Raw genomic sequence first — 24,105 nt, 5'->3', positions numbered from 1 at the left:
TCTTGGAAAAAGACATTACAAAGAAAAAATTTTTTTACAGATTGTTTATGTAATTTACATGAAAGATATCAGTACCACTGTTTATATAATGTAATGATTTCATCCACCCATACTCTAATATGTTACTATTCTATTATTGTGACTAATCTGAAATGTTAAGATTATCAATTATGATTTCAAGATGTCTGCTATTTACAACAAAATATATGCTTTTTGCAACAAAATTTTATTTAAATCTGTTAAAGTGAAGAATTTTTTCTCCTATTGTGATTTGATGAAAATTGCCTTTAATTTTGCCAAGGCTTACAAAAAAACAAACTTATCACATTTCACAAAATCTCTTTTGAAATGAAGACTTCTTTTTCAACTTTCAAGTTCCTATGCATGATTGACACCAGAAAGAAAATGTGCTTTCATATGATGTACATGTATATATAATAAATGTTTGTATTGTGGTTAGGATGCAGATTAAATAAGTATATTGTACATGTATTGTTCTTGCAGACTATCCACTCCGTGTACGACCGTGTGTTCCCTGCTGAGGAGTATGATAACAAAGATGTTGATGACAACTGTATGTTATAAGTTATTAGAGGTGTTGGAAATGGGAGGGGGGGTGTCTGCTTGTTTTTCCCCAACTCTTCACAATTTATCATGTTTAACTGTATTTCTTTCAATATATAGCTGTATTAAAGTAAATCACTGCGATGTGTTAGATGTCTCCCAAGCTTCATATACCTATATCTATGTTCTTCTACCAAAAGTACTATGAAGATATTTATCAAATTCTGCCCAACTTTTTATTTAAGTATTGAAGTCACTATTTTTTAATTTCATCGGGGTATGAAAGAAATTTTGTTTGCAAACTGTGTGAATCCGCGTAGCAGATTCTCACAAAAGTTTGCAAACAAAATTTATTTCATAACCCGATGAAATTAAAAAATAGTGACTTCAATGCTTATAATTAATTTTCCAGGCTAGTTATAAAATGAAATACGTTTACACGTACGATTCCATTTATTTTTTCCAGGGGATTATTTTTTCCAAAACAATACGCAACGTCAATGTTTCTATTGTGACGTCACGATAACGTCGGGATTTCCGCGCCATTCTCGGATTTTTTTTTCATCGTGGAATGAAAAAAATGAATAGGCCAATCAGAAAGCCAGTAACAAAGAGAAAATTAATTATTTTGATATATATCACGTATTGCTTAAACACAATATCTTTACATAAATAAAACAAATTAATTATGATGACACCTAAGGTGGTAGGCTATGCAAAGCAATCATTGATTGTTTTGTTGTTTTATCTATATCTCTTTATACTTTGAGGTTGATTTTGTTTTATTTTTGACAGGTGGTCTTATGTACCTTAACGAGGCCACACTGCTCCACAATCTTAGGATCCGGTACATGAAAAACATGATCTATGTAAGTGACAGGTCTAGCTTAATATTAATAACCTTCTATTATTCTATTGGTAAAATGTTCTTCCAGATTTGCATCAGTATTTCTTTGGATTTACAAAAAAAAAAAAACAAAAAAAACATCTCATTGTCAACTTTATCAAAAGAAAAATTGTACATTCATAACTTTGGATGGTAAAACTTTAAAAAATTAATGTGATCTGATACAGAGAATATTTAATTGCATGCTATTTAACAGCATTTGAGTCTGGTATGTGGTATAAGATACGACAAACTGATCCAATATACATTGATATCACTGTACATGTTGTTACAGACCTACACTGCTAACATCCTCATTGCCCTTAACCCGTACTATGAGGTACCAGATCTCTATACCAACGCCACAATCGAGAAGTATCAGGGCAAGTCCCTGGGGACCATGCCCCCTCATGTTTACGCCATAGGTAAGTGTGATTTACCTGTCTTAACAAACACCTCTGTATAAAGACCACCTGGTTTATAAGGCTGTGAAGATAGAAAACTTAACTTTGGTTTGAGTACAAAAACTGAGATAAAACATCCTCTTATTTAAGTTTAGATGACTTTGTGGATGTCTCTGAAAAATTATTTCCTCTTCTGTATGATGTTCCCTAAGACCTTATTTTCTACTAACTTTACAGCTGACAAGGCCCTGAGAGACATGAAGGTGGCCAAGCTTAGTCAGTCTATCATTGTCAGTGGAGAATCTGGAGCAGGAAAGACCGAGTCTACAAAGTACATCCTCAAATACCTGACCATGTCACGTGGACAGAGCAGTGGGCAGATAGAGCAGAGGATTCTAGAATGTAAGTTTGTGAGGTCTTGGATAATAAAGAGCGTACTAGAATTTGAGTTTGAAGGGAGATTCGCAGATCTCTGATATTCCATCTTTGCATATTACAGTGTAAATTCCCTTGCAGGTAGGCATCGATTGTTAAGTCATTATGTTCTGAGTGAAATTCATGTAATTTTCTCCGAAAAATATGATGTTACGCTCGCAAATACACGACATCACAATCAATACCTACCTGCAAGGGCAGATAACTCTGTAATATGCAAATACAGAATAGAGGATACTAGTGTAATTTGAGATGGAAGTCATGAGAACTCTGATGATATATAGGATACTATTGTAAGCTGGAAGGAAGACTGTTCTGTATTATGAAGACGACAAGGATGTAACTTAGAGGGAGACAGAGAAGTTATCTGATAACACAGAGGAAATTGGAGATAACTGCTATTGATGTGAGGAATTCTCAAAGATTCTGATATGTGTACAGGACAAAAAGTTTAAGACTCTGGTAATCAGGAAATAATCAGGAAGTTTACAGTTTAAGTCAGACCTTCTGTATTGCATTAAACAGTTATTGTATTATGAATTTCGCAAACCTTAGATTTACCTTCTGGGTGACCCTGAAATAAGTATCCCGTAACCATGTTCTGCCATATCCATTACAGCTAATCCATTACTAGAAGCCTTTGGAAATGCCAAGACAATGAGAAACAACAACAGTAGTCGATTCGGGAAATTTATTGAAATTCACTTCAGTGGTAAAGTAAGTATAGTGGTTAATTCATCCTTCTGTGTTGATCAGAGATTGACAAATTAGGAAAACTTGATGTTCTTACTAATTCAATAGAAAAAAAATCAAGTTGTCTACAATGCTTTTCTGTATTGTAAGCTCACTGCATACCTACAATGATGAATTTTTGTGTTTTCTAAATAAGAATACCTATGTGTATTTACAATGTTTCTTTTCTAGGTTCTTTTTCCAGTTTTTATTTGCTATTTAGAAAAATACTTCAAAGTGACTATTGGAGGTTTGATTATTGTGAAACATAAGAATAATATATTGGGTGATTATCATTGAGTGTTTTGTCAGTGTAAGATATGTAATAACTTTGCTGTCTGTTTCACAGGATCTGGTAAGTAAGGCTAGACACTAGATATCTAATACATACTAATTTTATATACAGTCAAACCTGTATATAAAGACCATCCAAAAGGACAATGAAAAAATTGCATTTTCATGCCAAGTGGTCTATATACGAAGGTCAAATTGGGTTGAAAATGGCCATTGAAGAACCCCACGAAAGTGGTCCTATGAAGGGTGGTCTTTATACAGAGGTGGTCTTTATACATAGGTGGTTGCTAAGGCAGGTTTTACTATATGTTCCTTAACAATCAGTATTTTGTCTTATTTGTCATGCAGAGTTATTAGCCCTTAAGAGCAGGTTTTTTTTTTCTTGCAAGAAAATCATTTTCTCTATCACACTAATGAAATGTAATAGTCAGTGTATCTACTAACTTCAATCTTCTACCAAACCAATTGTTAGTAGTCACAAAATTACTCTTTAAATCAATCTGTTTTTAAACTGTCATATTTATTTATGAAAATATCTCTTCATAGCTATAAAAATCTCTTTTCATATGTAATCTACATAATATTAACAACATGAACTTCATATTCAGACCGTGACATTGCTAAAGTGTGGTTGTGTACTTTAAAAAGGTTACTAGTCTGACCTTCATTTTGATCTTTAACCTACCAGGTACAAATGCTGGGAACTAATGTTGTTAAAAAAAATCGTTCACTGTAACATCTCATTATTGATATTAATTGAAGTTGAAATATTGCACCACTATGGTAACTGATTATATGTCGCAATCAGTACTAACTACTTTTGAAGTGTTTTGAGTAAACTCACCAAACTCCCCATGTTCTATGACCTCACTGTGACAATTACGTAGAGTTGAAATACAGGCAGTTCTGTAATCTAATTATTGCATGATATTTTCATATTCTACTTTTATTTCTAATATTGTTTTGAGTAATTTTATATAATTACTGGTTTTTTTTAAACATAATATATATATAATTACTGGTGTTTTTTTTAACATAACATATATATGATATAGTGATGGCTAGGGTATACTCTAGTGAACTAGCCAGTGTATACTTCAAACTAGTATATATATAACTGGTGGTTGGTGTCTGTATTGTTATAAACAGCTCTATACTTACTCTCCAGTATTATGTATTTAACACTATGTATTACTAGTACATTTAATATATAATCTAGTGATGAACGGGTAACTTCAGGTTATCATTATTACATTCTATTTTGTGAGGACTACAAATGGCACGATCATTTATCCCTGATACTGCATGTATTAATGCTGATAATAAAATTTAACAATGACACCTGTGATATTATATGTTGTCATATATAATCCAGAAATATTCTAGAACCAACGGGGATGTTTTCATTGTTTTTAGAAGTGGTCCATTTATGCTATTTTTTGAATTGTGAAGGGATATTTCGTGAGTCAGATAGTTCTTGATGACCTCTAAACTTTGACTGAAATAGTAGAGATTGAAAAATCCCTGTTTATGAAGGTCTTCCACTTCATAATCATGTTCTACAAAACTTTTTATCTGTCTTTAATAGCTGAGCAAGTACCATGCAAAGTGGTATTGAAAAGTATACTTAAAATTAATAAGCCCAAAATTAAAAATGATCTTTAAATTTTGGAATATTTTAATGCTGTATGACAGAGTTTTGGTGTTTATACAATGATGCCTTAGTCTAATATCTATCTTTGTTTATTTGACTTCATGATCCGTTCATCTTGTAGATGATGTTGGCTGGAGGTTTCATTTCCCATTACCTGTTGGAAAAGTCGAGGATTTGTGTCCAGAGCTCCAATGAAAGAAACTACCACATCTTCTACAGATTGTGTGCTGGTGCCCCAGACGATGTTGGCTGGAGGTTTCATTTCCCATTACCTGTTGGAAAAGTCGAGGATTTGTGTCCAGAGCTCCAATGAAAGAAACTACCACATCTTCTACAGATTGTGTGCTGGTGCCCCAGACGATCTTTACCAGAAACTTAGACTGGCCCCTCCGGACCATTTCCACGTATGTTACTGTATGGTCGGGGCTTTACTTATAGTTTGTCCGTGATGGAAATCCCTTGCATGATTGTTAATCCATTTTTTGATCCATATGTTGATTCAGCTAATTTCAGGAGAAATCCGTGAAAATGAAGTTGACATATAATTTGGAAGAAAAAATAATAATAGAAAAAAAAATGGTTATTCATTAGATAATTGATAAATTTTGTGCTTCTGTGTAATCTTGTATGCTATGTTATAAGGCATTGTAGTATTTGGTGATCAATTATATATATGGAACTTTGTACCTAAAACATTTGTTTTATGTTTTGTCATACCTCCAAATGTAATGTGAACTTGGATTGGTACATATCTCCTGATGTCACATGTAATTTGATTGGCTCATGGTCATACCGCCTGAAGTAATATGTAATTTGATTGGCTACCCTGTTTGCTGTTGTATGATGACCATGCTATGATTTGTCGTGTAATCTTTTTCCCCATGTGTAGTACTTGAATCGTGGATGTACACAGTATTTCTGTGGTCGCCAAACTGACAAAGCCATGTCACAGAACAGGAAGAGTAAACAGGTAAGTACAAAGTGAGCACAGCCACCGTACAGCTGAGTTATCAGATGAGTTATTTTATAGTTGGGTACCTCACAGGTAGGTAAAACATGGTTATCTTATAGTATATGTGGATGCAGGTGAGTTATTTTATAAGAAGGTACAGGTGGGTTATTTTATAAGTAGGTAAAGGCGAGTTATCTTATGGTATACAGTCCAACTCACATTATACAAATTGAAATCCCCTGCAAATTGCATTCAATATTTTTGTATTTATTACCCATTTAGTATGAGTTGTTTAATACAAAAACTTGGGTAATACGTAACAATATTCTAGTCCCCTTGGTACTTTTTGTGTTGTTTCAAACCCACACAATGCGAAGTGCCAAAAACAAAGTTAGCAAATCGTGACCTATATGTACGTTTTGATAATTGATCACTGCAGTGTGTCGACACATGTACATTATACTGCCCAATCAGTGGGTAATCTGCATACATGTGATGAACAGTTTTTCTTTAACAATAGTATATCCCTGTCCAAAGTCTCACTTTGTTTCACTTCTGTGTCTGTTATACAAATGTTAACCCACTTAGAATGAGACCTGTATAATACAAAATGGGATCCTAGAATTGGTAATAATCTGGTTGGACTGTATGTTGGTATTAATGTGTAAGTTATGTCACAGGTGGATACAGGTGGGTTATCATAAAGACAGGTACAAGTGGGTTATTTCATAGATACATACATGTGGGTTATCATATATGTGGGTACAGTAGATTACCTTATAGGTGAGTACAAGGATATGTTCGTACAGGCAGTCTATACAAGTTGATTATCTTAGTTGGATACAGTTGTAATTATTTATAATTAATCAATTTAGCTTCTAGAGATTTGATACAGGTAATAGGCACACATTGATCATTGTATAGTATAAGAGGTGGGTAGTAATTTTCAAAATATTGACAGACAGGTATTGAAAACATTATCAAAAAAATTCCTTAAATGATACATTTTGCTGGCAGTACCATTACCTATAAGGGTTTTTGTTGTATATAAATATGCTGTTTCTGTTGCATAGTACCTGAAGGATGGCAGTCTCTCAGATCCTGTCATTGATGATGTACAGAACTTTAAGACCTGTGACGATGCAATGAAACATCTCGGTTTCTCCGACTCTGACCGTTTGTCTGTATACAAACTGGTGGCTGGAGTTCTCCACCTAGGAAATATTGGATTTGAGGAAAACCATGAAGATACTAAAGGTTTAGATAATATTTCATTTTTAAAAAAAACTTACGACTATTATGTAAAGAATTATATAATAATATCATTTTCTAGGAATGTCTAATGCACATCCATAATTGGATGTTGTGTTGTATTTTACATTCATATTGAACAGAATCTAAATACAAAAACAAACAAATCTAATAAATTTTTCAATGCCAATTTAATGAAAAAGTTAAGATGTCATGCTTGAATGATTTGGTTGACAGGTGGTTGTAAGGTGGTAGCTGGAACTGAGGGCGCACTCGGGGCTGTTGCTGAACTGCTGGCTCTGGACAAGGAGGAACTGAGGGAATCCCTTACAAGTCGTATCATGCAAGCAGCAAAAGGAGGATCAAAGGGCACAATTATAAAGTAAGTCACATGTTATGTCAAAGAGCACCATTATAAAGTAAGTCACATGTCATGTCAAATGGCACCAATATAAAGTAAGGCAAATGTTAGGTCAAAGGGCACCATTATAAAGTAAGTCACATGTTAGGTCAAAGGGCACCATTATAAAGTAAGTCACATGTCGGGTCAAATGGCACCAATATAAAGTAAGGCAAATGTTAGGTCAAAGGGCACCATTATAAAGTAAGTCACATGTTAGGTCAAAGGGCACCATTATAAGGCACATAAGTCACGTTAGGTCAAAGGGCACCATTATGAAGTAAGTCATATGTCAGGTCAAAAGGCACCATTATAAAGTAAGTCACATGTTAGGTCAACTGTACCATTATTAAGTAAGTGATGTATCAGATTGATATTTATGAAGGTCAAAATTTTGAAATTACAACTAGAAATGGAAACATAGTGAATTTAGATTTTCATGATCTGACTTTGAAGGTGTATATGATGCAATGATTTGTCAACATTTCGCAGATCTAATTTTTGCAATCATAGCAATGTCCCGCAATGTGTTAAGTGTCACCAATAGATTTATAATATGCTATATATATATCATTATAAAAACTTATCTGTATCTATCTTTTCCTTTCCATATGATGAATATTGAACCTTTGTTTACAGGGTTCCACTGAAGGTCGGTGAGGCCTCTAATGCCAGGGACGCTCTAGCCAAATCTATTTACTCCCGACTGTTCGACTTCATCGTGGGCAGCATCAACAAGTCTATCCCTTTCTCTTCCTCTGTGAGCTTCATTGGTCTGTTGGACATAGCTGGATTTGGTAAGGCTTATTGACAATTTAACAAGATACAGTACTTTGTAAAATGATGACTTCACATAGGCATTAGGAATAATTGCCTTGCACAAAAAATGCTGAAATATAATTAATGCTAAAATGTTTACAGCATATTAGCAATTTGTGTTTTTCATGCTTACATATGTCATTGAAGATGATTAATATTTATTTTGCTTTAAAGCTTTTGACTTTATTCAGTACATAATTCACCAAACTAAGTGAGATTTTAAAATCAGTGTGGATCAATTTGTTAGATTTTTTACACTTTATTAACTTGTAACACAACTGCAACCATGATGAAAAATGAATGTATATTTTTTTACGCTTGGTTGTCTTTCAGAGTATTTCCAAGTGAACAGCTTTGAGCAGTTCTGTATTAACTACTGTAACGAGAAACTCCAGCAATTCTTTAATGACAGAATCCTCAAGGAGGTAGGTCTTAATGTGCCCATAAACTACATACTTCATAAACAGGAATTTACAAAAAGATAGAATACTAAACAAACTGTAATTTTACAAGAGTAGGCACGTCACATCAACAGTCAACATGAAATTAAAATTTACAAGTGCACTGCATGAATTCACAAGAATACTCAAGAAATGAAACATGGATGAGAATTGCTACATTTATTAGTATTCAAGCAGGATGTTTGAAAGGGGCTTAATTTGATCTGTAAAAAATGTTATGCTTGAAAAATTATGTATTTTTATAGTTTTGTAGACTCCAAAAATAGAATTAAGTTAACGTTTTAATATTGTTGTGTGTTTAAGGAACAAGTTCTGTACGAGAAAGAAGGCCTGAACGTGAAGAAGATTGAATGGACAGACAATAAAGATTGTATTGGTAAGTGTTGGAAGCTGGCAAGATCATGATCTCTACCTTTCATAACAAAAGTAAACAAGTATTAGCACTTACTGGAGGTAATAAAATGAAGATTCAAAATTATTCACGCTGAAGACAGTCACCAAACTAATGCTCTTTTACACAGTGTTGCTCCGGGTTGTACTGTCCTGTTCTCTCTAGTCCAGTCCACTAATGTCTGATCCTATCTCAATTCAGTACCACATGATTCATACATGTGTAGATTTGTTTAAAGCATTGTTTTACAAAGTGTCTCTAAACTAGTCCTCTTATGCCTTTCTTTATTCATTACTCCTGCATTTTATCTGGGAATACCAAACTGAATGCATTTCTTTTACAAAACTCCAGATTAAAATTGTGTACTATAGCTAGTTGTGTATGTTTCCTATTCTAAATTAGACCTTACAGGTGGCCCAGATTGTTGGATAAAATACTAAACAGAGTCAGGAGGGACACTTGTGACCTACATATATTTTCTACCTAACTTAATTTATAGATATCGTGGACATTGATATAGATATAAGGATTTGTGTAAGGCTGTGTTTGACATTGTACCTGAGATGAGTGCTTTACCCATTTTGTACAGATCTGATTGAGATGAAGGGGTCAGGTATATTTGACCTACTAGATGAGGAGAGTAAACTGCCCCAGCCAAAACCAGACCACTTCACAATGGAGGTCCACAACCGTAACAAGAAACATTTCAGGCTTAGTGTAAGTAGGGCTGTGTGTAAATGTATTGTCAGATACATTTTAATGTCCAGGTGCACATATTTGATAATTTCATGCCAGTATTATAGACTTCATAAAGTGTCCAATGTCAATGTAAATCAGTTCTAAAGACATCTCTTTAAATTTGCATTATTTCTTTTACAGCTGCCACGTAAATCGAAGTTGAAGATGCACCGTGATGTGAGAGATGAGGAGGGATTCCTGATCCGACATTTTGCTGGTGCTGTCTGTTACCACACGGTAATTAGAAACTTGTTGTCTCTCCATATAAAGATGTGATAATATAATTAGTGAATTATTTCTTTACATGATTCTCGTTTCCATAAATTCATTTCAGTATAAACTGATTTTGTATTTATGGTGTGTATTTACCATAAAATGGGGTCGAGGCAAATTGTCCATTTTATCTCAACCCATCCTATCTCTTCCTGAGAATTTTCATGAATTTAGATTCCAATTAAATATTATCCTGCAGTAGTTCTTAGGACTAAAATCTAACATTATGATTTCTGATAGAGTTAAAAAAAAAAAAAAAAAATGTATCGCTTTTTACAAGATGATTACAATACTATTTTCAGGTACAATTTATAGAGAAGAATAACGATGCTCTTCATGCATCACTTGAGTTCCTCATACAAGACAGTAAGAATGAACTTCTAAAGAAGATGTTTGAGGGTGTCAAGGTTTCTTCAGGGAAACTGAACTTCATCAGTGTTGGCAGCAAGTTCCGTTCTCAACTGGTCGTCCTGATGGAGAAACTTAAATCCACGGTAAAGTCTCTCTGTTAGTCACTCAAATCGTCGTTTTGATGACATTATAAAAGAAGTATATGATATTTTAACTAGTGAAAAATGTTCATCAATGAAAGAATTTCTTAAAATGACGATCAACTGTAAGCAATATTAATGACATTCAACTGTAAGCAATATTAATTCATTGAAAATAAATAAAAGAATTAGAATTATATCAAATGATTTATTCATTGAAAAGCAAATAATAACCAGGTTTCTGGATTATAAACGTTATATTACTATAAATTAAGAAGGAAAGGAAAATTTCATACAATACGGCGGTTTCAAGATCCCAAAATGATGTGGGTAAAGCATAATTTACCGTCGATTAGTCCCACCTCTGGTGATTATAACGTCACAAAAATCATGTCAAATGATGATGTCATAATCTCCGGAAGATGGGACTAATCAACGGTAAATAGTACTTTACCCATGTTGTTTTTGGATCTCGAAACCCATGTTTTACACTGCAATAGTTATCCAAATAAGACAAAGGTCAGTTTTGACAAGTTATACTGAAATATAAGTGATATATAATCTTTTAGATCTGATTTATTTTACAGGGAACCAACTTTATCCGATGTATTAAACCCAACTTGAAAATGGTGGACCACATGTTTGAGGGTGCCCAAATTCTTAGCCAGCTGGAGTGTTCAGGTAAATTATGTTGTTAAAATCTTGTTTATGATTTCCAAGGGCAATTATTTTCAGCTATTGTGTGATATGACTATTTTACGTTTGTTACACCTGTGTGACAGAGAAACCTATTGTCTTTTACAGGTATGAACTCAGTACTAGATCTGATGCAGCAAGGCTTCCCGTCTCGTACACAGTTTGTCGAACTGTACAACATGTACAAACGCTATCTTCCTCCAGAGTTGGCTCGTCTGGACCCCCGTCTCTTCTGTAAGGTAAGTACCACGTCTCTGATCTTTGTAACACTTTATCCGACACACAGCTTTCCTTGCCACTTGCAATATTTAAGCAAGGCAATACTGAGTGTTGCCTTATCAGTGCCAGGGTTACATTTTGTCAGTGTATGGTTTACATCAGTTAGAACACATGGGCAAAGATTGGAATAAATTATATCATACATTGAGTAAACCTTAATAAATAGTTGTCCTGTTTTGTCTTTTGGCACATGGATTTTAATGTTATTATGTAGTCTCTTAATACAGGTTAAATATGAAGATATAATAATATAAAAATATGAAAGCCACATATATATGACAGGTGTTTGTTTAATGAAGATGGTCACTAAGGTATGATGGCTGTATTATAGGCACTGTTCAAAGCTCTGGGACTGGACGACAAGGACTTCAAGTTTGGGCTGACCAAGGTGTTCTTCAGACCTGGAAAGTTTGCTGAGTTTGATCAGCTGATGAAGAGTGACCCGGAGAATCTGGCCATGTTGGTGAAGAAGGTCAAACGCTGGCTCATCTGTTCTCGGTGGAAAAAGGCACAGTGGTGTGCATTGTCTGTCATCAAATGTGAGTTCTTATAATACTAAACTGATGAAGTTGAGTATGGCTGTGGAAGCATAGTAATATCAGAGAGGTGTGCTCAAAGAGGTGGATTGGGAAGTTTGTGTGCATGGACTGTTGAAACAAATCAGAAGTTGTTGGTGGGGTAGGGGAGGTGAGGAAGTATAATGATATCAGCTATCAAATATTTGCAGTGGTTTAGAAATTCTACAAAATAACTGTTATTTTGGGGGGAGGGTGGGGGGAACGGAGGGATAAAAGAAAGAATTTTATGAAGGGGTTGTCAGATTCCGAAAGTGGATTGGTGAAGTGTCATCTCTGCTATTCAAGGTTTTCACTAAATATAGCATACATGATCGTTGATGAGAGTTACTGATGACTCAGAATTCTATCTTTACACCAATTAAACTATCAGTGCTTTAATGAATTGGTATTTGTTGTCATGGTTACAGTAAAGAACAAGATCTTATGGCGCGGTGAACAGATTGTTCGTCTCCAGAAGACTGTCAGAATGTGGAGAGATGTCCGCAAGTTCAAGCCTAAGTAAGTCACAGGAGACATTTGTAATTCAATGCTCTGTAATGATTAAACATCAAGTGTATTGTACAAGATTCTTACTCTATGCACTGTTCACAACATTTGGACTTATGCAATAACAATATATTTTTTACCAATAACAATTTGTTTTTATTCCTAGGCATGTGTTAGGTTGTTTTACATTTTGTTGGTGTTTTTCAGATACAAGATGATTTCAAAGGTTGTGGCCTCACAAGGACAGGTGACAGAAATGTCTAAGATTGTGTCCCAGCTCAAGAAAGATAAAGATGCTGCAACTAAACAGGTGGATGCCATACAGACAGCCTTACATGCCTTCATAGCCAAGATCAGGGTAGGTATTCACTACAGACAGCCTTACATGCCTTCATAGCCAAGATCAGGGTAGGTATTCACTACAGACAGCCTTCATAGCCAAGATCAGGGTAGGTATTCACTACAGACAGCCTTCATAGCCAAGATCAGGGTAGGTATTCACTACAGACAGGCTTCATAGCCAAGATCAGGGTAGGGTATTGCACTACAGACAGCCTTCATAGCCAAGATCAGGGTAGGTATTCACTACAGACAGTCATTCATAGCCAAGATCAGGGTAGGTATTCACTACAGACAGCCTTACATGCCTTCATAGCCAAGATCAGGGTAGGTATTCACTACAGACAGCCTTCATAGCCAAGATCAGGGTAGGTATTCACTACAGACAGCCTTCATACCAAGATCAGGGTAGGTATTCACTACAGACAGCCTTCATAACCAAGATCAGGGTAGGTATTCACTACAGACAGCCTTCATAGCCAAGATCAGGGTAGGTATTCACTACAGACAGCATTCATAGCCAAGATCAGGGTAGGTATTCACTACAGACAGCCTTCATAACCAAGATCAGGGTAGGTATTCACTACAGACAGCCTTCATAGCCAAGATCAGGGTAGGTATTCACTACAGACAGCCTTCATAACCAAGATCAGGGTAGGTATTCACTACAGACAGCATTCATAGCCAAGATCAGGGTAGGTATTCACTACATATAGCCTTCATAGCCAAGATCAGGATAGGTATTCACTACAGACAGCCTTCATAGCCAAGATCAGGATAGATATTCACTACATATAGCCTTCATAGCCAAGATCAGGGTAGGTATTCACTACAGACAGCCTTCATAGCCAAGATCAGGGTAGGTATTCACTACAGACAGCCTTCATAACCAAGATCAGGGTAGGTATTCACTACAGACAGCCTTCATAGCCAAGATCAGGGTAGGTATTCACTACAGACAGCATTCATAGCCAAGATCAGGGTAGGTATTCACTACAGACAGCATTCATAGCCAAGATCAGGGTAGGTATTCACTACAGACAGCCTTACATGCCTTCATAGCCAAGATCAGGGTAGGTATTCACTACAGACAGCCTTCATAGCCAAGATCAGGGTAGGTATTCACTACAGACAGCATTCATAGCCAAGATCAGGGTAGGTATTCACTACAGACAGCATTCATAGCCAAGATCAGGGTAGGTATTCACTACAGACAGCCTTCATAGCCAAGATCAGGGTAGGTATTCACTACAGACAGCATTCATAGCCAAGATCAGGGTAGGTATTCACTACAGACAGCATTCATAGCCAAGATCAGGGTAGGTATTCACTACAGACAGCCTTCATAGCCAAGATCAGGGTAGGTATTCACTACAGACAGCCTTACATGCCTTCATAGCCAAGATCAGGGTAGGTATTCACTACAGACAGCATTCATAGCCAAGATCAGGGTAGGTATTCACTACAGACAGCCTTCATAGCCAAGATCAGGGTAGGTATTTACTACAGACAACCTTACATGCCTTCATAGCCAAGATCAGGGTAGGTATTCACTACAGACAGACTTACATGCCTTCATATCCAAGATCAGGGTAGGTATTCACTACTGACGGCCTTCATAGCCAAGATCAGGGTAGGTATTCACTACAGACAACCTTACATGCCTTCATAGCCAAGATCAGGGTAGGTATTCACTACAGACAGCCTTACATGCCTTCATAGCCAAGATCAGGGTAGGTATTCACTACAGACAGCATTCATAGCCAAGATCAGGGTAGGTATTCACTACAGACAGCCTTACATGCCTTCATAGCCAAGATCAGGGTAGGTATTCACTACAGACAACCTTACATGCCTTCATAGCCAAGATCAGGGTAGGTATTCACTACAGACAACCTTACATGCCTTCATAGCCAAGATCAGGGTAGGTATTCACTACAGACAGCCTTACATGCCTTCATAGCCAAGATCAGGGTAGGTATTCACTACAGACAGCCTTACATGCCTTCATAGCCAAGATCAGGGTAGGTATTCACTACAGACAGCCTTCATAGCCAAGATCAGGGTAGGTATTCACTACAGACAGTCTTCATAGCCAAGATCAGGGTAGGTATTCACTACAGACAGCATTCATAGCCAAGATCAGGGTAGGTATTCACTACAGACAGCCTTACATGCCTTCATAGCCAAGATCAGGGTAGGTATTCACTACAGACAGCCTTACATGCCTTCATAGCCAAGATCAGGGTAGGTATTCACTACAGACAGCCTTCATAGCCAAGATCAGGGTAGGTATTCACTACAGACAGCATTCATAGCCAAGATCAGGGTAGGTATTCACTACAGACAGCCTTCATAGCCAAGATCAGGGTAGGTATTCACTACAGACAGCCTTCATAGCCAAGATCAGGGTAGGTATTCACTACAGACAGTCTTCATAGCCAAGATCAGGATAGGTATTCACTACAGACAGCCTTACATGCCTTCATAGCCAAGATCAGTGTAGGTATTCACTACAGACAGCCTTCATATAGCCAAGATCAGGGTAGGTATTCACTACAGACAGCATTCATAGCCAAGATCAGGGTAGGTATTCACTACAGACAGCATTCATAGCCAAGATCAGGGTAGGTATTCACTACAGACAGCCTTCATAGCCAAGATCAGGGTAGGTATTCACTACAGACAGCCTTCATAGCCAAGATCAGGGTAGGTATTCACTACAGACAGCTTACATGCTATAGCCAAGATCAGGGTAGGTATTCACTACAGACAGCATTCATAGCCAAGATCAGGGTAGGTATTACTACAGACAGCTTCATACAAGATCAGGTAGGATTCACTACAGACAGCATCATAGCCAAATCAGGTAGGTATTCACTACAGACAGCCTTCATAGCCAAGATCAGGGTAGGTATTCACTACAGACAGCCTTCATAGCCAAGATCAGGGTAGGTATTCACTACAGACAGCATCATAGCCAAGATCAGGGTAGGTATTCACTACAGACAGCCTTCATAGCCAAGATCAGGGTAGGTATTCACTACAGACAGCTTCATAGCCAAGATCAGGTAGTATTCACTACAGACGCTCAGCAAGATCACGGTAGGTATTCACTAAGATCACAGACCTTCATAGCAAAGATCAGGGTAGGTATTCACTACAGACAGCTTCATAGCCAAGATCAGGGTAGGTATTCACTACAGACAGCCTTCATAGCCAAGATCAGGGTAGGTATTCACTACAGACAGCATTCATAGCCAAGATCAGGGTAGGTATTCACTACAGACAGCATTCATAGCCAATATCAGGGTAGGTATTCACTACAGACAGCATTCATAGCCAAGATCAGGGTAGGTATTCACTACAGACAGCCTTCATAGCCAAGATCAGGGTAGGTATTCACTACAGACAGCCTTCATAGCCAAGATCAGGGTAGGTATTCACTACAGACAGCCTTCATAGCCAAGATCAGGGTAGGTATTCACTACAGACAGCATTCATAGCCAAGATCAGGGTAGGTATTCACTACAGACAGCATTCATAGCCAATATCAGGGTAGGTATTCACTGCAGACAGCCTTCATAGCCAAGATCAGGGTAGGTATTCACTACAGACAGCCTTCATAGCCAAGATCAGGGTAGGTATTCACTACAGACAGCCTTTATAGCCAAGATCAGGGTAGGTATTCACTACAGACAGCCTTCATAGCCAAGATCAGGGTAGGTATTCACTACAGACAGCCTTTATAGCCAAGATCAGTGTAGGTATTCACTACAGACAGCCTTCATAGCCAAGATCAGGGTAGGTATTCACTACAGACAGCCTTTATAGCCAAGATCAGTGTAGGTATTCACTACAGACAGCCTTCATAGCCAAGATCAGGGTAGGTATTCACTATAGGCAGTTTTCATAGCCAAGATCAGTGTAGGTATTCACTACAGTCAGTCTTCCTAGCCAAGATGAGGGTAGGTATTCACTAAAGACAGCCTTCATAGTCAAGATCAGGGTAAGTATTCACTACAGACAACCTTACATGCCTTCATAACCAAGATCAGGGTAGATATTCTCTACAGATGGCGTTCATAGCCAAGATCAGGATAGATATTCACTACATATGGCCTTCATAGCCAAGATCAGGGTAGGTATTCACTACATATGGCCTTCATAGCCAAGATCAGGGTAGGTATTCACTACAGACAACCTTACATGCCTTCATAGCCAAGATCAGGGTAGGTATTCACTACAGACAGCCTTCATAGAGTCAAGATCAGGGTAAGTATTCACTACAGACAACCTTACATGCCTTCATAACCAAGATCAGGGTAGATATTCACTACAGATGGCGTTCATAGCCAAGATCAGGATAGATATTCACTACATATGGCCTTCATAGCCAAGATCAGGGTAGGTATTCACTACACAATAGCCAAGATCAGGGTAGGTATTCATGGCCTTCATAGCCAAGATCAGGGTAGGTATTCACTACATATGGCTTTAAATGCCTTCATAGCCAAGATCAGGCTAGATATTCACTACAGAGGGCGTTCATATCCAAGATCAGGGGAGGTATTCACTGCAGATGGCCTTCATAGCTAAGATCAGGGTAGGTATTCACTACAGACGGCATTCATAGCTAAGATAAAGATATGTATTCACTGAATACAGACCTCCAATAATGAAGAATTAAAACCAATGAAAGCAAACTCTGGTGACCATAGTTTTTATATATACACATATAGAAACAAGAGTAACAATACACATGCCTTATTAATATTTGGCTGAACCACTTGTTTGACTATAATGTATCTTCATTACAGTGATTGGTTATTGTTTATATGCATGTGTTTTTACATTAGATGGAACAGCTCAACTCAGTAGTTAAAACTCAAAATTGACATTTATAAATAACTTCCATTGTGGGATTAAAGTTACATTGACACCCAAGGTATCTGTTGATATGGGAGTTGTCTGTTTATAGAAAACTTGACCGATCGCCATGTGGTGTGTAGCAATACCTCATGCTCGCACACGCATGTGTACTATTCAATGTAGCATGCAGAGTGTAATATGCAGTCGCATGCTCTTTGATTGTCAATTACAAGTATATTTAGGTATATTTTGTGTTGTTTTTGACCCACAGAAAACTGAGATCACTCCGGTGGAGATGGAGAAAACCTATAACAACCTGCTCACACAGATGGACCAGAACACACAAGGTATACGCAAACTGCTGGAGAAACAGAAGATCAAGGAGGAGGAGGAACGCCTCCGCAAAATACAGGTCAGTTTTGTTGAAATGACCAAGAATGCAATTTTATCACATAACTGACCCCTTCAGTCATCTCATACATCCATGTCATGAATATCATAAGACACATGTAATAACACTATTGTGATGTCACACATAATAATTTGTCATACGGTAATCAAAATATGACGTCAAATCTGAGCCCAATTTTACCACTCTTATATAGAAACCAAATTGAAAAATTATCCATAAATCTTACATTTATGGTTGTGTGATATGAAATTTATTAAACTTGTTAAATAATTTGTTATGCTACTTGCCTTAAGGGTGGGGCATATCAAATTATTGAACACATTTAATAAATTTCATATTACATGGCCAATCATGTATGCTCCTCTATGTCAAATTTTTTGCAGTAAAATATGTTGGAAAATATAAACAATATTGATTTCTTTTCTTTTATAAATCTTATAGGAAGAAATGGAAAGAGAAAAAAGGAGGAAAGAAGAAGAGGAAAGAAAGAAAAGGGAAGAGGAACAAGAGAGGAAGCTGTAAGTGGATCATTAACAGTAAAATAAATGAAAAGTGAGGTACATCCTCAAAAATTCATTACAAATAAATCTGGATGAACTACTGTTATAAATTGAATCATTTAGCAAAATTTTATATTAAATAACTTTTTCCTTGACAAATGTTTCTTTATGAAGTTGATTTTGGAATGCAAACTAACTTTATGTGAAAATGTATTATATGTATACAGGAAGGCTGAGATGGAGGCTAAAAGGAAACGTGAGGAGGAGGAACAGAAGAAGAAGGCCGAGGCTGAACGTGTAGAACGGGAGAAGATGAAGGTCCTGCTGGCCAAGGAGGCTCAAGAGAACAAGCAAAGGTAGATAACTGTAGATATGTATACATGTGTCTCAATTTTATACTTTTCCCAATAGGTAAATAACCATCGTTGGAATCTCATGAGCCACCCATCTAGTTTTTCTGACCATAACGGAGAACAAGAAATTCAAATCTATTCCATATTGTAGATTAGGAAATTGTTAAAAATTAGAGTTAAAGGATAGAGTAAAATTATGTAGTCGTTGTATATCTTAAAAACACATGAATTTTGTAAAAGGGTACATTAATTTGCACTGTTATTGACATATCCTGCGATATCTTTGATAAGTCAGTTTCTAATATCATTTTGATTTAAACCTAAAGTAAACTTTTGATTTGCTGTGTTGTAGACAACATCAGCTGGAACAGGAGCACCGAGACAGAGAATTGGCTCTCCGTTTGGCGATGGAGGACCAGGAGGCTGTAGAGGACGTAGTGGTACCCCCGTTACAGAGGTATCAACTCTTTACATATAATTCCGTCTTTGCATATTACAGAGTTACCTCCCTTTGGGGTAGGTATCCATTGTGACGTCATTATCATGTGAGCGCAACTCATGTCATTTTCTTTGAAAATCATGACGTTACCCTATGAAACACATGACGTCACAATTAATACCTACCTGTAAGGACAGATAACTCTGTAATATATAAATACGGAATAGTTACTCGGATAATCTCTATCAACAAATACATAGTCCCACTGCTGGACATGATTATGGCAATTATAATCTCATTATCTTAATTAATATCACTATATTGGCGAGGGATATTGGTAACATAACTAGTAATCTTTGACTAACATTTTCATCTTTTTGTGACACCGCGATATAGGAGAGTAAAGATAATCATGTTACCTTTTTCTGGCTAACATTTCCTCTTACAGGTATATTAAAGCTAATCTATGTAACCTGACCTTTTTCTGACTAACTCTTACTCTCCTTTATTACGCTGACAGAGCCATCAGTATGGTTATAGAGAAGTAAGATGACCTCTATGACCCCTCACTTATGGTCTAATGACCTTCACCTTCATTTTAGTTAAGATGGCCTTCACCTTATAATTTTGGAATCTTTATTTGCCACCTGACAAACATAAAGACATATAAATGGTGTACTGACCAACAAAAGAAGCACTGTGCTTCTTAATATATCTATTGTTCAAAGTTTGCATCACAGATTTATACCTGAACCATTACACAAAAAATACTCCAGTTAACCAAATTCTTACCCACCATTGCTATACATGAATCTTAACTTTTGAGAAAACATCACATCACAACCTATACAAAATCCAGATGAAAAGTTAACAAATGGACTTCTGATATATCTGACCTTTTATATTGACTACTACCCTGACATTCAGTGACCATTAATTTTGTATGACCTTGACCTTCACTTTGCTGATATTATTTTCTATTTTTATCACTAGCACTACAAAAGAAAGGTATATGGAATCACTACCATTTTTTCTTAATTTTCTGAATGCCAAAACATTTGGGATCCCTGATTGCCAATGTCTTGCTTTTCTAGTGTCTAGATCTTACAAAGCTTGCTTACTCACCTTGTTCCTGTCATTAAAGAATTTGCACATCGAGAATTAGAAATGGTTGTTTTGGTTGTAATGACAATGTAACTCTTTCTGTTTACCTGTGAAATTCTGATCTATTATACATTGAGCTGTACTAACTGTAAATTTGCTGTATGAAATGTGTTGTGAATGAGTGATTTATTGATTACTTACTGTAAACTAAGAATATTTTAACCTATCCAGGAAGGCATATTAATAAAATGTTTAGCTTAATAATGTAAAAAGAGTATTTTGAAATTAGAAATGTTGCATGCACTTAGTCAAGATATGCCAGCTGTCGATCCAAACGTCCTGTCTATGTCTGCATAAACAGGCATTAATGGTGATACCTTGGTAAAATGCCTCAAGAACATGCGCACATCAACCATCCCATGTGTTTATGTAGTTTGACTTGTCCACTTTCATGTGACACTCCAACACCATCTTGTTTGTCTCCATCCTGACACCTGATTTTCTGTCCTTTGTTTACTAATTAGTATCTATCATCTTAATGATTTTTCTGAATGTGTAATTGTGATTATAGTGAAATGATTCAAATACCACATGCAGAATTGAATTATGACAGTAAATTCCATCTGTACTGACTTGAATCCTATCCTATGTGATCGGCCCATATTTGGTGAGTTTGGGGCATACAGTAGTTACCTATGTCAGTCATGACTTTGTCCTTTCCCATATTGTATTTTGTCCAATCCCTTAACTGCTGTTCAGATTTTATATGAGGACAGGGGTCTTACTGACATTTCTATTTTGCCATCACCTTTACTTGGCTATAATTGATTCAGGGTCAAAGTTCATGTTCTAATGGAAACCAAGTGTTTACTGTCTGTATTGTGACTGTCAGCTGCCACAAAACTAAACCCCCTCGTCCAGCGATTCCAGAATCCGAGCTGCCATACTAACAGCCAGCCTGTGAATGCCTTACAGATTTGAACATTCTTGTTATGGATTTGTGTGTTTTGTTATTCTTTGTTTGAATCAGTCTTGATGATAGATATATAGAAAATAAGTATGTGTATGTGTGAATTACAGTTTTTATATCTTAATAATTTTTTCTTGTTTTACATAGACCTGTAGTTTTACAACCATGCACTTTTGAATGAATCTTTTTAGAATTGTTGATCATGGATGAAATAGAAATGCTATTGATAGATAATGATTTAAAAGATAAAAATAAAATATTGTTGATAGGTAATGAAATTAAAATCATTTTCATAAATATATAAATTAATTTGACATATTGTAAATCAAAATGCATCCAAAGATAGAGTCGTATGCCTTGAAAACAAATTACTGTTTACAAACTGTACATACATAAGTATTACCACAATTAAGGTTCTGCTGCAAAAGTTTTCAGCATATCGAAAATGAGTAATTTTCTATAAGGTGGATTTAAACACAGTTAATCGACAAAGCTTTAATGATCTTTTCTAATAATAAATAATAATTTTACGTAATATATAATTAGTTGACATTTGTGTGTTGTGTTATGATTTTACTAGGTTTTTTTTGTCTATTTTACAGAAAACCATATTAAAAAAAAATTTGATTCAATATCTACATGATAGTATACAGTATAATAATCCACACAAAATTGATTTAAACTATGGTAGCCATTCAACACCAGCTAATGACAATATTGTGATGATTTAGTTAGATCTATGTATCAAATAATTACCGATACTAACAATGAACATGATATGTTTACAGGTCTGCAGAGGTACAGGCTGCGCGCACTGCCCTGCTGTCCAAGAAATATGACCTGTCCAAATGGAAGTATGCTGAGTTACGAGATACCATCAACACCTCATGTGGTACGCTCTCAATAAATGGTGCCCCGGTGATCGGTTTAAATTGTCCAGGCCAAGTTTCACCAATATGCCTTTAAGTTATGGACGAAATTCCTTATATTGAAATTATTCATAGGAAAGCATTACAATAGTCAGGGCTGGTTTCTAGACTTAAGACTATTATCATAATTTCTGTATTAAATGCTTTTCAATGGAGACTTTAAATTCAGGAACGTAGGTGATAGGTAGGCCTTGTTGATATGCCATTACAACATATTCAATTTCAAGTCAAAATAAGTTATGTACTATTTTTCATAATGTTTTTTATCTTTTGTAGATACTTGGTTTGAACACCAAATGTTCATAATATTTTTATGATGCCTATGTCAGTTCTTATTTTATATTATCAAGCTTTATGTCCAGCTCTCAGAAGGGATATGAATTCTGGAGAAGAAATAAGAAATGCAAGTGTAGTTTACCATGGTAAAAGTGTTGTGTTTTCCAGTCTTTTGAGGTATTTTCTGTAGATTTGATTTTGAACCCTTAAATTTTTGACTGTAGATATTGAGCTACTAGATGCCTGCAGAGCCGAATTCCACAGGCGATTAAAAGTTTACCATACCTGGAAGTCTAAGAACAAGAAAACCAATGACAATACACCAGATGAGCGGGCACCCAAAGATTTGGTGGAAAATGCAGGTGAGGTCCACAAACAGTTAAGTGGCGTATCATATCTGTTTGATATGTTCCTATAAATTTCCTTACATGCTTAGCAACCTTGGGAGCCAGGTGATTAGGAACGTAGGCTTAATAAACAATCACTGGCCCTACAACTCTTAGTTGTAAGTGACCAACTCATGGTCAATTGGGACAGTTGCCATACAGTTTAAAACTGGATGTTTTTTCTCCTTGTACTCTGTATAGAATCCACATCCAAATACTTACTTTATGTTAGATGACATTAGTTTAAGGGTGTCTAACTGGGATAATAGGATTATGTAGCTTGTTTTATTTTACAGATGTAAATTTTTGTTTTGGAAATCTTTATTTGTTCCAATTACAGATCAATTTTAACCATGTTTATTTCTAGAAATAGAAATTGTCTATGCATTACTGTTAGTTTGTGAATTAATCTTGAATTACAATTATGTATTATATTCCATAGAGGCCATGGCTGCCGCTACTGGACAATCCATCAGCCAGAGACCGAACATCAACTCCAAACAGGATGCAGTCCAGCGATTTTTCCGTATTCCGTTCGCTCGACCATCTGATGATTTCCGTGACAATCCGACAGGAAAGAAACATGGGATGTGGTGGGCCCACTTTGACGGTCAATGGATCGCTAGACAGATGGAAATGTACCCTGATAAACAGCCCATTATCCTAGTATCAGGTCAGTCTGCAGACTGGGTCCCCTCGACCTGGATCACTTCATTATGTAATAGGTTTTAATTGTACCTG

General features: G+C 36.3%; 1 protein-coding gene across 3 annotated transcripts in view; it reads left to right on the top strand.

Moving 5' to 3' along the window:
- LOC138328751 (unconventional myosin-VI-like) overlaps positions 1-24,105 on the top strand; it is a 34,001-nt gene that overhangs the window by 5,858 nt on the left and 4,038 nt on the right. For 2 of the 3 annotated variants that reach the window (XM_069275503.1, XM_069275508.1), the window contains exons 3-30: positions 505-574; positions 1,360-1,433; positions 1,746-1,875; positions 2,092-2,256; positions 2,909-3,006; positions 5,209-5,373; positions 5,859-5,939; positions 6,995-7,178; positions 7,410-7,554; positions 8,212-8,369; positions 8,725-8,816; positions 9,156-9,228; positions 9,833-9,960; positions 10,123-10,218; positions 10,557-10,748; positions 11,333-11,426; positions 11,550-11,680; positions 12,052-12,259; positions 12,706-12,796; positions 12,992-13,142; positions 18,267-18,407; positions 18,849-18,925; positions 19,135-19,263; positions 19,613-19,717; positions 20,693-20,707; positions 22,562-22,665; positions 23,203-23,340; positions 23,807-24,037. In XM_069275503.1, coding sequence (XP_069131604.1) covers positions 505-574; positions 1,360-1,433; positions 1,746-1,875; positions 2,092-2,256; positions 2,909-3,006; positions 5,209-5,373; positions 5,859-5,939; positions 6,995-7,178; positions 7,410-7,554; positions 8,212-8,369; positions 8,725-8,816; positions 9,156-9,228; positions 9,833-9,960; positions 10,123-10,218; positions 10,557-10,748; positions 11,333-11,426; positions 11,550-11,680; positions 12,052-12,259; positions 12,706-12,796; positions 12,992-13,142; positions 18,267-18,407; positions 18,849-18,925; positions 19,135-19,263; positions 19,613-19,717; positions 20,693-20,707; positions 22,562-22,665; positions 23,203-23,340; positions 23,807-24,037 — 3,466 coding nt within the window. The remainder of the gene's footprint in view (positions 1-504; positions 575-1,359; positions 1,434-1,745; positions 1,876-2,091; positions 2,257-2,908; positions 3,007-5,208; positions 5,374-5,858; positions 5,940-6,994; positions 7,179-7,409; positions 7,555-8,211; positions 8,370-8,724; positions 8,817-9,155; positions 9,229-9,832; positions 9,961-10,122; positions 10,219-10,556; positions 10,749-11,332; positions 11,427-11,549; positions 11,681-12,051; positions 12,260-12,705; positions 12,797-12,991; positions 13,143-18,266; positions 18,408-18,848; positions 18,926-19,134; positions 19,264-19,612; positions 19,718-20,692; positions 20,708-22,561; positions 22,666-23,202; positions 23,341-23,806; positions 24,038-24,105) is intronic. The other variant, XM_069275513.1, reaches the window with a different exon arrangement.

Source organism: Argopecten irradians, chromosome 1 (assembly GCF_041381155.1).
Source record: "Argopecten irradians isolate NY chromosome 1, Ai_NY, whole genome shotgun sequence".
In the NCBI taxonomy this organism is placed as follows: Eukaryota; Metazoa; Mollusca; class Bivalvia; order Pectinida; family Pectinidae; genus Argopecten; species Argopecten irradians.
Note: the sequence above shows the minus strand (reverse complement) of the source record. Positions and strands in the feature narration are given on the sequence as shown.